The sequence below is a fragment of the Bos indicus genome, chromosome 4, assembly GCF_029378745.1.
Source record: "Bos indicus isolate NIAB-ARS_2022 breed Sahiwal x Tharparkar chromosome 4, NIAB-ARS_B.indTharparkar_mat_pri_1.0, whole genome shotgun sequence".
NCBI classification, from domain to species: Eukaryota; Metazoa; Chordata; class Mammalia; order Artiodactyla; family Bovidae; genus Bos; species Bos indicus.
This window is the reverse complement of record NC_091763.1, coordinates 113145341-113158987: the sequence shown is the minus strand read 5'-3', so window position 1 is coordinate 113158987 and position 13647 is coordinate 113145341. Positions and strand designations below refer to the sequence as shown.

At 55.3% G+C, this 13647-nt stretch overlaps 1 protein-coding gene across 1 annotated transcript; it reads right to left on the bottom strand.

The window, feature by feature from the left end:
• On the bottom strand, positions 1–11809 carry ZNF775 (zinc finger protein 775; the record flags this gene model as incomplete). The annotated part of the gene is given in 3 exon segments (XM_070788368.1): positions 1–72; positions 9647–10180; positions 11532–11809. Coding segments are annotated over 2 exon segments (226 nt in total), but the record flags the coding sequence as incomplete, so codon positions are not given.
• Positions 11810–13647: the final 1838 nt, after the last annotated feature.

The window sequence follows — 13647 nt, the reverse complement described above, 5'->3', positions numbered from 1 at the left end:
CTGTGCCGCCAGCCAGGCCATTCTCCATCCCCGGAGGTCCGTCTGCATCAGCCTGGCTCCCCGCCCGGCCGTCTGTGGGTGGGATGGAAGCAGAAGAAGAGGGTTGGCCCGAGACAAATGGACAAATGGACCTCACACAGGGTGGTCCCTTTTATTTTTTTAATTTGGCCACATCGCACAGCATGTGGGATCTTAACTCCCCAACCAGGAATGGAAGCTGTGCTCCCTGCAGTGGAAGCAGGAGCCTTAGCCACTGGACCACCAGGGAAGTCCTCAGTCCCACTCTTTCACGTCTCTCTACCTATGGCTTCCATTGAAATGTGCAAGAATTTTCATAGCGCGTATATAGCTACTCAGCAGGTAAAATGTGTACAATTCCCACTTTCTAAAGAAAAAACTGAACCCCTCAACATGCGCCCAGTCACGGAGGTGGCTGGATGGCACAGCTGGGCAGGGTCCTGGGGCTTCTGATGTCCACATTCTCAACACCTGCAGGGTGAGGGATGCAGGAGGCCACACGTGAGAATCAGGAAACTCTTTAAGTCTAGAGACCCCCCCCTTATGGGTATGAGGACACCCTGGCAGGGGGGGCAGAACTGTCCCTCCAAAATCACCAGCCCCCTGTCTTTCAAAGCCCCCATCCATGTCCCAGTGAAAAACCCTCCTGGGGCCTCCCTGCCATCCCCCCTACCATCATGGGAACACACACACGGCCAACCTGGGTCCCAGTGGCCTGGTCCTTCACCCACCACTCTGGGCTCACGGTGAGCATTAAGCTTGGGTCTTTGGAGCATCTCCCAACTGGCTCATCTGGTGCCTGGAACACGATCAGGACAGGATCCTGCTGCTCTTTCGCCTCCGCCTGGGGTGCCCCCTTCCCAGGTCCCTGTGTGGCCACTGCCCCTTCCAGGCCCGAAGGTCACCAGCTCTGAGTGGTCTTCCCTGGAGACCCTGTGTACAATCACAATCCTGGCTCCACCTCCCATTCCTCCCTGACACTTCCGCCATCCGACAGGGTATTTCCTTGTCTGCTTATCCCCGACACGTCCATGTCGGGGGCTGGCACCAGACAGCCATGTGTGGCACCAACAGGCTGCCAGCTGCGGGCACTCAGAGGTACAGCAGCTGCCCCGTGGTGCTGTGGGTGGCCCCTCCTGAGGACACGGATCTCGCTTCCCGGGCCAGCAGCCCCCTTGGCCTCCCTGCACTCCCAGTGGGCCCCAGCCTCTGCCCCACATACCTGGGCTCCACCACCACTCAGGCACAGGGGCCCAGCCCCCACTTGCTCTGCACCTCAGGCCCCAGACGGCCTCCCCACTTCCCTCTCCCAAGTCCCCTCCCCTCCCAGCAGCCACTCTGGGGCAGGGACCCAGGCTGGGAATCTGAGTGGGGGGTCAAGGGTGTCAGGGAAATACAAATCTGATAGAAAAGTCTGTCTCCCTGTTGAGAAAAGAGAAAGAGACTCCCTCCCCTTTCTTTCCTTTTCTTTAGAAATCTAACTGGAAGCCCTTTCTCTCCCCCTTCAATGTATATATAAATCTTTTGAAAAGTTCACTCAGTCTCTTGCCAGGACCCTTTCTCGAGGACCTGGAGCCATCTCTTCGAAGTGCAAATGTCAAGGGATCAGCAGCCAGTGTCCCCTCCCATGGAAGGTAGGAGCCTAGCTCAGCAGTGCCCGGCTCCAAGATGCAAACCTCCTCCCATCCTCCCCGAGATCCAGAAGTGTGTGCTTCCTTTGCATGAAGGCAGTTAGCTCTCCCGGGTGGCTGCCAATTCCAGGTGAATGTAGGGGAAACTGTGTGACGAATGGTGCTATCAGGTCCCTTCACCCAGAACCGGTTATGCTTTCCCACGAGAACACGTGCGTAGTGGGGTCGCATCTGCTGGGCTATAAGGTAGCATGACATTTCTCTCTGTCTTTGCAGTCTTTTAGTGTGTCGCCTGTGACGTGCATGTTGCTGGCTTAATGCTTATCCAGTAATAAAACTGTTTCTTTCTCTTCTATCTTGGTGCAGAGCTTTCCAGGGTAGGAAGGAGATTTTGTTTTTAATTCTATTTCTCCCACGTGAATCTGTTATATACTCCTGCTGTGGGTTCTCAGAGATGCTGAAACCTGCCTGAGGTGCAGAAGAAACAGGGCCTCAGGGCCCCTGATGGATGCTGGTGCGCCTGCCTTAGCACCACCTCTTCCCTCCAGGTTGCCACCTGCTTCTTCCCCACCTGGGGCCTGAGTCTGTGAAGAGAGCTGTCCTGGGCTGGTGGGAAAGATCCAGGGCCCTGGAACTGTGGGGCAGCTCCTCACCAACTGGAGATTCAACATCTGCCCAAGGAGACTCAGACTGCTGGTGAACAGGGAGGTCACCTCAACGCAGGGAATCTCAGATGGAGGGTGGAGGCTCAGGCCACAATTCAGGACAAGGACAGTGGGTGGGTCTTGGCTTCATTCATGAAACCCCTACACAACACAACTGAGGCCTCTCCAGCCAAATCAAATCTATCCTGGTTGATCCGTTGTGTCTTAGGAGATATCCAGGAACTCAAAATAGTCTCAGATGGCAGAAGGGCTTCGATTCTTGGTGACCAGTTCACAGGGAGTCACCAAGCGGCTCATGGTCCAACAAAGACCAGAAGTGGAAATGGAAGGAAGGGACCCTCATGGGCCGAGGGGAAGAAGGGAGAAAGGACAGGGCAGGGCACAGGAGGAGAGGCACAGGGAACAAGAGCGGAGACAGGGGCTGTGTCTCGGGGGCCCACCTCCACCTGTGTACTCAGCGGGGATGTGTCTGGAACCCAGGCCGACAGGAGCCCTGCAGGCCAACCCTTGAGATGGCCAGACCTTGGAAGGGCCCAGTGTGCAGTGGTATCTTTCCAGGACGGCAAGGCCACAGCACACCTCAGCCTGCCACATGGCACTGGCTGCTCCTTCTCACCCACGAGACACATCGCTCTGCTGGCTGGAGGGAGACATGCCCAGGGCCCCAGTGAGCAGAACACCCCGGCCATGAGGGGACCGGTCCCCATCCACCAGCACCCCGACTCTGGCCTCTGATGACCTCTCCCCTCCCGGCCTGGCAGGTCCCGTTGGGGGCAGGACACCCACCAGGGCCAGGTCTCGGTTCAGGGCCCTGTCGCCTCCCCCTTCCCGGCCCTGGCTCTGGGTCAGGCCCCCGTGGGACGAGAGCCCCGGGATGGGAAGGCCTCTCGGGCAGCTGCCATGACAACCGCCAGGCCACATGATGAGGGACTGTGGTCCACAGCAGGGCCTGCAGTCTGGGGGGACAGGGGAGGTAACAGAGGAGCTTTGGGCTCAGCGGGAATTTGAGGAGGGGGAGGCGCTCAGTGGCCATTGTTGGACAAAGCCCATGGGCTGGAAGGTGCAGTGCGGGGACATGTCCAGGCCACCCCGCCACATCCGCCTGATCTCAGGGCCCTGGATCTTCCCCACCAGCCCAGGACAGCTCTCTTCACAGACTCAGGCCCCAGGTGGGGAAGAAGCAGGTGGCAACTCGTGTGGCCTTTGTCACCAGTGGAGCGGGACTGGCCACGTGCCCTCCACCGGGAACTGAGGCTTCCAGGGTGGCACCACCCAAACTTCAGCCAAAGCCCAGCTCCCAGGCCGGCTCCCCTCCAGGGCCACACCTAGGTCTTCATCCTCAGCCACTGCTGGCTTTGCCCAGACCCCTCCCCATGGGAAACTGTGGACAGGGGGCAGTCTTCTCAAGGTACTCTCCCCATCAAGCTGACTGCCCCCCTGCCCTCATACCAGCAGTCAAGACCCCCAGCAAGGAGCGCAGGCCAGTGTTTGGCAGGGGATGGGCAAAGGCTCGCGGGCTCCAGCCAGCCTCCACCCTGACAATGTGCTCTCAGAGTCCTCTGGGGACACACAGACCCTGTCTGTCCTTACCTCATTCACTGGGGAGGGGGTGTTCCCTGGACACCTCGGTACTGAGCTGGCTCTGGGAGAAAGAGGGGCTGGCCAGCCAAGACTCATTAGGGACCGGGAGACAGACAGTGTACCAAGCACTCAGCAAGCATCGCCCACTTCATCCTAAGGATACACGGCTCCAGCTCCAAGACGTTGAGCAATTTGCTCAAGGTTACACAGCTAGGAAGGCTGCAGCCAGAACCTAACAAGCTGGGATAGGCCAGGTGGGTTGGCCCACCCCAGCCATTGTGCCTTCTCCTGGACCGTGCCTTCTCCTGAACCACGCCGTCTCTAAGAGAAGGTGAGGGATGCATCAAACCTTAAGCTACCAGGACCTCGTTCAGGAGTCTGGCCCCTGTACTAACATGTGGTTATTTAAGTGTCTATAAATTAAGTTAAAAACTCAGTTTCTCAATCATGCTGGCCACGTTTCAAGTGTTCAATGCCCACATGTGGCTAGAGCTAGCATAACATCCAATGGAAGAGAAGATTTCCAAGTTCATGAAGTTCTGCTCGAGATATAAAGCTCCAGGGAGTGGGGGTGGGGGGGTCCTGCCTGCCTGGGCCCGAGACGGAGAAGGTGCTCAGTTTATACTGAATGAGTGCATGGAATGGGAGGACTGACCAGGGGGGGTCCCCTGGCCCCAGGGCTTCATCACAAATGACAGACACCTCAGGATGAGCTAACGATGTCCTCTGCCTGGAAAACGGAGTTCAGTGCACATCAATGGATATTTCATTTAAGGTTTACAGTCACAGGTGGTTGCCAAGGGGGAGGGCATCGGGGGAGGGATGGATTGGGAGTTTGGGATTAGCAGAGGCAAACTATTATATAGAGAATGGATAAACAACAGGGTCTTCCTATAGAGCACAGGAAACTATATTCAATAACCTGTGATAAACCACAGTGGGAAATAGTAAAAAAAGAATGTATATATATGCATGTATATATACCTTCTTTATTATGTATATATATGTATAACTGAATCACTTTGCTGTCCAGCAGAAGTTACATCATTGTGAGTCAACTATACTTCAATTAAAAGGATATTGATAAAATACAATCATAGGCACATGAGAAGAAACTGATCTGAACACTCAATGCACACAAACTCATCCGGACATAATCCTATCTCACATCCAACACGGCTGACTACACACAAGTTTAAAGATACAGAAATGCAAAGATACTCACACATACAAGAACGCTTGCAAAACTGCACATGCAAAGTACAGAGAAACTGAAATATGAAGAAATCCACAAACTACAGATCCACTGAGAGACAAGTGTGCCACCGTGGACCGCATGAGCACAAGTCACTACCCTTCCAGCACTGTGACTCCCTGCTGACACAAGTGTCCTCGGGAGCTACGACCAGCCCTCCAGGTCCACTGCTCCAAGGAACGGAACTCGGGGGGCACCGAGGCCACAGGGAGCTGGGAAGCAACAGGCAACAGTCACCTGCTGGGTCGCCTGTGGGGTGAGCTGAGGGCAGGGGCGGCGTCAGTCAGCATGGGGAGAAGCTGGAAGGGCGCAGAAAGCTCTAGAAAGAAGATGAGGCTGGGCCCAGCAGGCCAGGGCAGCCCGAGACTCAAGGCCAGGCTGGAGGGGTCCAGCCAGGAGGCGACAGCAGGCCGCCCCCACTCCCATGGGAAGCTCAGCCTCCGAGTCTGCCCCTTGCAGTCTGGAGGCGACAGCAGGCCGCCCCCACTCCCATGGGAAGCTCAGCCTCCGAGTCTGCCCCTTGCAGTCTGGAGGCGACAGCAGGCCGCCCCCACTCCCATGGGAAGCTCAGCCTCCGAGTCTGCCCCTTGCAGTCTGCTCCCAGCGCTGCCCCTACTCAGGCCCAGGCATGCAGGGACCCAGAAACAGGGGCCCTGAGTTCTAGCTCCGCTGCCCTGGGCAAATGATTGCTCCTCTCGGCCTGGGTTCCCAGTGGTGAAGGTGACAGAAAACGCCTGCTCTGGGGGTCTGCTGCCAACATCAGGTGGGGAAACACTCAACTTCCTAAAAGCCTGTAAACCGTCTTTTCTCTACCATCACCGGGGCCTGAGAACAACCCACGCCCAAAGGTTCTGAGCCCTCTCCCCAGACACCCTCCCTACCGGCTCACTCTAAACTGGCCCTCTTTAAGCGGCTTCAGAGTCTCCAGAGGCCCCCGGAGCCCACACAGGAACCCCACGCTCTGCTCAGCAACGGGAGCTGGCCTCCCAGGGGAGCAGGGCGTAGACAGCTCTCAGGGGCAAGGCTGCTTGCAGAGCCAGGCTCCACAAAGCAGCTCCAGGTACCATCTCTCCCAGGAGATGGAGGCTGAGCCGGGAGGATGGTCTCTTCCGGCCTGAGTGGGGCAGGGCCTGAGAGCCAGGCAGGGGGCTGGACTAAAGAGCCCTGGACACTCCACCGGCTCAGCTCAGGCAAGCCCCAGGACCTCACACCCCGACTTTACTGGGGGGAAAGGGGCTCGTCCAGCCTCTGTCTCCCAGGAGACAGCCCCCAGGCCCTCTTCCAAAGCCGATCCCAGGCAGGCCACTTGCACAGGAGGCCTGGTTCCTGGGCATGGGCTCTGGCTGGCCCCTGGATAATCAGCACCCTTTCTGAACCCCCATCCCAGGACCCACCAGACCTCACACCTCCCTCTCCTCCAGAGTTTATGACCAAGGAGGACACGCAAACCAATCCCCAACAAGTGGCTTTTAAATGATATCAAAAAGGCAGGACAACTGCTGTTCCCACTTTCTAGGGCCCTGTGCTGAGGACAGACAGGCAGGCAGACTAGGCCAGGCCACGTGAGCATCACCTCCGCCCCCACCTGCAGGCCTGCCTCCATCCCACATGCCAGCATCAGGCATGCCCAGCATCTTTCTACAAGTCCCACAGCACCTCCCAAGCCCCTCCAGGGCCCCCACCCCATCTCCCTGTCTCATCGCCCTCCCTGTTCCACCCTCATTCCTGGGGTCTATTCACCACTGGATCAGGTGTCCCCCTGCACCGCCTACTGTTACGGCTCCTAAGTGCTGCCCCATCCCCTCCTCCTACGCCAGCATCTTCAGGCCTTGGACTCCCAAACACCGTGGTCCTCAGTCCCAGGAGAGGGGACGAGGCAGGCAGCAAGGGGACGGGGCAGGCCGGCACCCCATAGAGAGACCAGGCGGTAGGAAGGAGGAGCCTAGGACCGGAAGGCCTGAGACCTGGGGACCCGGCTTGCTTCTGGTTAGCCAGGTGGCCCTGGACCAGCCAGTCTCCTTCCCTGGGCCTCTGTCTCCATCTGCAAACAGAAATCACTCTTGGTCCTCTGCGGAGAATTGTTCCACCAAGCAGTGCAGGCAAACATTGTGAAAGGACTCTGGGAAAGGTTCACGAGGTGCAAAAGTTCTTTTTAGGTCGCTGCATGGCCATCACCCACTCCCTGCTCCTCAGCTGGACCTCAGAATGGTACCTCATGGCTGCCCTGATAGGAACAGCCCAATTTAGGGACTTCAGTCTCAACATCCCCTGGGAACCTATCCCGTCATGCCCACCTACCTCCCAGAGGTCCCGGGTTCAACCCCACACCAGTCCCCAAGGGCCCGCCTTCTGGGACTCCTGCCCCACCAGCCCTGCCCGACCTTTGCCGGGACCGCCCCACTCCCCGCCTGCCCGCCCCAGGCCTGCCCCCGCCCATGGCATCCACACTGCCAGTTTTTGCCCACTTCCTTTCAGAAGACAGAGCAGCACACATATTCTTCTGCCCCAGCCCAAGACTCAAGAGCCTGCCAGGATTTCGGGACCCCAGTTACCTGACCGAAGACAAGGAATGAAACCGGCTGCTAACAGTACTTGGAAGTGTTATCACATTTTAATTCATAAACGCTTTTCCAATCCCGCGCTGTATTCACAGGAGCATGACAAGGATAAGGAGTGTTTCCCCTTTTTGGATGAGTTAGAGCTCAGGTCTCCTTCTGCATAGCCTGTCTGCTACTTTCCTGCAGGCCACCCCCATCCTAGGAAACCTGAGATTCCACAGCTTACCCCTCACCAAGGGGGTAAGCTTCCACCAAGGGGTGCACGGACCAGCTCTACACTTTGCCCTGGGCATCCCTTGCCCCTCCAGGGGGGACTCTCCAGGCCTCTCAAAACTCTCACCACCTTTCACTACTGCAGAGTGCAGCCCTCACAGTTCACAAGCCACTAAATCGTACTAGTGCTGTTTTAATACCTCCAACACCTGCCATGGCTACAAGCTTCAGCTCACCTGGAAGCAGCACCCATATTACAGCTCACCTTGCTCTCCAATCCATCCACCATCCAGACTCAGAGCAATTTTCCTCAAATTTCAGTTTAAACATGATACTCCTTTGCTTAAAAACTTCAGCGGGTCCCCAGTACTTTCAGGTACTTCTACAAATTTTTTGCCAAGACCATTTAAAATCTGGCCTCTGAGCACCTCTCACTGCACCATCAACCTACCCCACTGTCCCCAAATGCAGCTCCCTGACCTTGCTGTGTCTGGAACACCTGTCATCAGTCTTGGAATACCCTTGCCCAACTCTTCTCTGCCCAGACCAAACCAGGGATCACTTTCACCAGGAAGCCCGTGTGGATTCACCAGGCTCAGAGCAAGGACCTTCTCCTTTTAACCTGTGTACCCACCCAACCCAGTACCATCCACATGGTACAATAATATAATTTGTCTCAAAAGCATGACTGTAAACATCTAAACACAGGGAGCCTTTCTCTCCCCAACACCCGGCACAAGATCCAGCATGCTGTAAACCATTAATATAAATGTTAACAAAGGAATATTTAAATAAAAGAAACGTAAGTCCAAAACAGATTAGAAGCACAGAACCAGGGAACCTTAGAGCTGAAAGGAGACTAATACCCTCTAACCTTTTCATTTTACAGATGAACCCTGGGACCCAAAATGGACACCTCATAGTGGAGTCTGGCCATCACGGGCCTTGCCTCGGGGCTTTGGCCACACCCCATCCCAGGTCGGGAGGACCAAGCACGCACCAGGCTCCATCCTCCCAAAGGGCTGGAGCGGGACCGCATCTCCACCTTCAGGAGGGAAGAAACCCCCAGCGCCGACCCCCATCCCCACTAAGATCTTGGCTTCCTGTGCCGGTCTTCCTGGAATGGAGGTTTCGGGGAGACCCCTACACACACACACACACACACACACACACACACGCCCCTTCGATTTCCGTGGTGCTTCCCTCTCATTGTTCTCGCCCCCAAGCTCGGGCCCATTCATTTAATCATTTATTAAGCACCTACTATGTGTCACTCTGCGGCGAGCACTGGGGTTCCCGCCCCTGCAGGAACTCGGTCTCTGGGGGAGGCTGGCATCATTCCCAAACATCGGGACCGTCTCTGGCAGAGCGCGCCCAGAGGCGGGCAGGGGAGGCCGAGGGGCAGTCCCCCCAACCCCAAGCTCACCTCCCCGCCTCTCCAGCTCTCACGCCCCCCGTTCCAGCTCTGCCCCGGCCTGCAGCCCCTCTCCACGCACGACCCGAGCCCGTTTTTCCCGGGGAGCTGTGCGAGGCTGGGGAAAGTTCGGGACTGAGAGCGCGAGGGGCGGGGGTCTCGAGGGACCCCGGAGGCCGCCCCCAGCCCGAGGCTGGGTGTAAACGGCGCGGGAGGAGCCGGGCGCTGGCCCTCGACACGGCCCGTCCCTCTGCACGCCCCTCCCCGCCCAGATTCAGAGGGACTCGGAGGGAGGGGACGGGAATAAATACCTTTGACTTTGTGGCTAAGGTTAACGGGAACTGCCACCCCGGGGCGACTTGGGCACTGCGCTCCCCTGGCCCCCGCCAGTCCCGGGGCGGGCGGGGCGGGCCCGTACCCCTGATTGGCTGGCGGGCCCGGCCATCCCCGGGGCCGCCCCGCCATCTGATTGGCTGAGCGTCTCAGATGACCAGTTTAGCCCTATCGGAGCAGCCTGCGGGGCGGCCCCTTTGTTCTCCAGAGCCAATGGCTGGGGCGAGCCGGCTGACCCCGCCTCCAGTGAATCCAGCTCCGGCCCAGCCGGACTTTAAAGCTCTGGCCGCCGGGCGGGCGCCGGGCTCTGATCGCCCAGTGGGGGAGGAGGGATGAAGGCGATGTCTGGTAACTGGTGACCTGACGGTACCGCAGCACCCGCTCCTCCCATCCGCCGAACTCTCCCCTCCCGGTCCTTGCCCCGCAGACGCGCGCTCTGAAACCGTTCCAGTCGCTGGGCCACTCTCGGTCCGACGCCAGCTGCGCGCCCGCACCGCCGTAGGAGCCAGAATCTGGAGGAAAAAAAAAAAAAGATACACAGAGCCCGCTCCAAAGCTCACACTCGAGTGTGCATGTGTCATGGTGGTGGCACTTTGCACGACAGCACACCAGGTGTTAGAGAGATGTTCGCGTCTCGTGTGACCAGAGAGATATCGGCCTCCGCACCCGCGCGGCCCTAGGCACGTCGTAAGTGCGTGATAAACGACCCCGGGGTTTCCAGGAGAGACTTAGACATCATTAAATCCAACCCTTCGCCCTGCAGTTGAGGAAACAATGAATTAACTTTGCTGAGTGGAGTGCGACTGCTGATTTAGAGGCAGCGTTCAGATGGCCAAGCAGGGTCTTAGTCCTTCAGAAGAGAGGATTTTCTCATCTACCCACCCTGATCGGAAGGAAATGCTCCTTTATAAAGTCAATAAAATTCCTCATTGCCAGCTCAAAATGGGCCGGCCAGCTAGGGCAACTCCCACGGGCACACTCTGTCTGGAACTGCTTAGAAACCGCCTTTGGGACATGAGGTTGATACAGAGAAAAGCCAGGGCCTCACTCTGAGACTTCCTACAAACCTTACTGTTAAACCGTTGGATCTTACTCTAATCAGTCAGCAACTGTCTACTAAGCGTTTGCCCGCGAGCTCAGCTGTTGTTTAGCCTCATATCACAAGAGGAACCGGGAGCCCAAGATTCTATGTTTTGCCACAGTCTTCGTGTGCAGTTTTGTTCTGTTTTCTTTTTAACAAAAGATACTTTCTGTCCCTGGACTTTGACTTATTCATCTGTAAGAGTTAATAATTTCCTAGTTACAGTCAGCTGTCCACATCTGCCGATTCCACGTCCATGAATTCAACCAATAGCCCAATGAAAATATGCAGGCGAAAATAAAAGAAAGTTCCAAAAAAAGCAAAATTTGAGTTTTCCCGGGTGCAGGCAACTGTATATAGCATTTACATTAAGTATTATAATTATCTAGAGGTAATTTAAGGTATACAAGAGGACATGAGTGAGTAAGGTTATATGAAAATGCAATACCATTTAAAGAAGGGACTCCAACATCCCAAGATTTTGCTATCCAGGGGAGTCCTGGAAATAATCCCCTGAAGATCCTGAGAGACCCTGGGTTTTTGCAGGACCCTAATTGGTTCTATGGTCTACAGAAGCATTTGTAAAGTGTAAAACCCTACCCAGTGGCCAGACATCCCTAGGTTCAGTTCAGTTCAGTCTCTCAGTCATGTCCAACTCTTTGCGACCCCATGGACTGCAGCACACCAGGCCTCCCTATCCATCACTAGGTTATCAACCCTTTAAAGAGTCTCCGTCATCTTATTTTCTAGAGTACCTAGGAGGAAGTTCAACCAAGACTTACGGAATTCCTGTGTTATAGTTCCGCTCTGCCACTGGCTGTGAGTGGGAAAGTCATCTCCACTCTCTGGCCTGCTCCCTCTTTCAACAGAGTGAAAGACTTCCTCCAGATGGACATTTCATGACCAAGCCTGCTTCAAGGGTGGAAAACAACGAAGCACATCTGGGATCCTATTTCCCTTGATGGAAAACAAGAGGGAGGCTGCACATGCGTGTTTGTGAAGGCACAGGGAAAATGTCAGGAAGGCCACCCCCACACTCTTTACTGGATGCAGAGAGAAAAGCCACAAGGGGGGGTGGGGGTAGGGGGGCTGGAGTGGGGGAAAGTAAAGGATAACTTTCACCTTAAAAAACCTAAATATCTCTTCATTGTTAAATTTGATAATTTAATACTTTGTAATTGTAGAAGGAGGGGGAAAAAAAACCCTGGACTCTTTAGAAGGGGAGGTCCTCTTGGCAGCATGTTGACCCCTCCAATGGGGCCATCCCTCACATGCCCTGCTGAGCAAGGACTCAGCTCCCACCAGGCCCCCTGAGGGACTCGGGAAGGAGCCATGGGCAAGTTCACTTTGTCCTTGCCCCCTTAAGGTCACTTCTGTGGCTTTCCCTGAACTTCGGTCCTCTCCTCACCCTTTGCCCCAAAGCAGTGGGCAGGCATGTTTCTAGGGGACCCACCACCAGGCATTTCCTTTACAAGTAATGACTTCTCAGGAAGTCAGGAACCCTGATCACATTCCCTCACCTTCATCCTTTTCCCCAGTCACCCCATCCCAACCCTTGATGCCTGAGGACCTGTTTCCTGCCATCACCCTCAGACATCTAGTTACTCTCCTGATCACTTGAAAAAAAAGCTCCCTTCCCTTGAAACTGCGCTGCCCTGGCATGGCTTGTGCATTCTCAGTCATGTGCCTGTTCAGTCACGAGAGCACTCCGTCGAGTCCAGCTCTTAGAAACCCCAGGTACTGTAGCCCACCAGGCTCCTCTGTCTGTGGAATTCTCCAGGGAAGAAATACTGGAGTGGGTTGCCATTTCCTTCTCCAGGGGATCTTCCTGACTCAGGGATGGAATGTGCATCTCTTGCACCTTCTGTATTGGCAGGCAGATTCTTTACCACTGGTACCACCTGAGCTCCCTTAAAAAGACATATTTAGGTGGGGCTTTCTTGAGTCATGTTCCTAGGTCATTTGAGAGATCATTTGCCCTCCATGACACAGGTTTTGAAGTGGGCCCATAACCCCATAAACCTCTAAAAAACTTTGAAGCTGTCTGCTTCCATCCTACACATTTAGAACCCACCCCACCCCACATCCCTCTCTCTCTATTCAAATTCACAATCTGTGTATAGGAATAGGTCCTCCCAGACTTAGGCCTCTTAGGGGTAAGATTGGGTCTTATTTTTGTAAACTCCCGGTTTCCACTGCATCAAGCACACTATAGATATTTAATACTTGTCTACACCAAAAGCAGCAGCACTGCGTTTGTCTACTAAACACGCAGCGGTGGACAACTGCATGGTTTTCGGGTTGAACAGACCCGGGTTTGAATTGCTTCTGGTGATGAATGGTTATATGACCTTGAGCAAATGTTTTCATCTGCAAAGAAAAAAAAAAAAGCGAGTACCTATTGAACTCTAAGTTGTTAGATAATTTAGGTAAACTTCTTTCCAAGGTGCCAGTCATACAAACAAATGGTGGTTGCACCCGACTCTGTGCTAGGTGCTGGAAATCTATGTAGAAACTAGTGAGACAGTCAGAAGAGCCTGTCAAAAACAGGCACTCAAATGCATGTGAAACAACCAGTGCAGCAAAGCATACCTTGTAACAGACATGAGCATTCCTTCAGGCCAGCCAGGGAGGCGCATCAGGACAGCAGCAAGTCAGACCTTCTCTCCCAGATGACTGACACTGAGTGGGGCTGACGTGACCCCACATAAGGCTGGACTCCTAGAGTCCACTTGCTGAGGGTGCCTGACCCTAGATCGGGGCGGGGGTTACAGCTAGGGGTAGTAGAGAAGCTTGAATCCAGGCTTCACCCATCCCAGCCCCTGGTGGTGTGGAACAGCCGCCCCTCCCTCCATTTCCACAGCTCCCCAGGACAAAGGAACACTTACAGCCACCAGC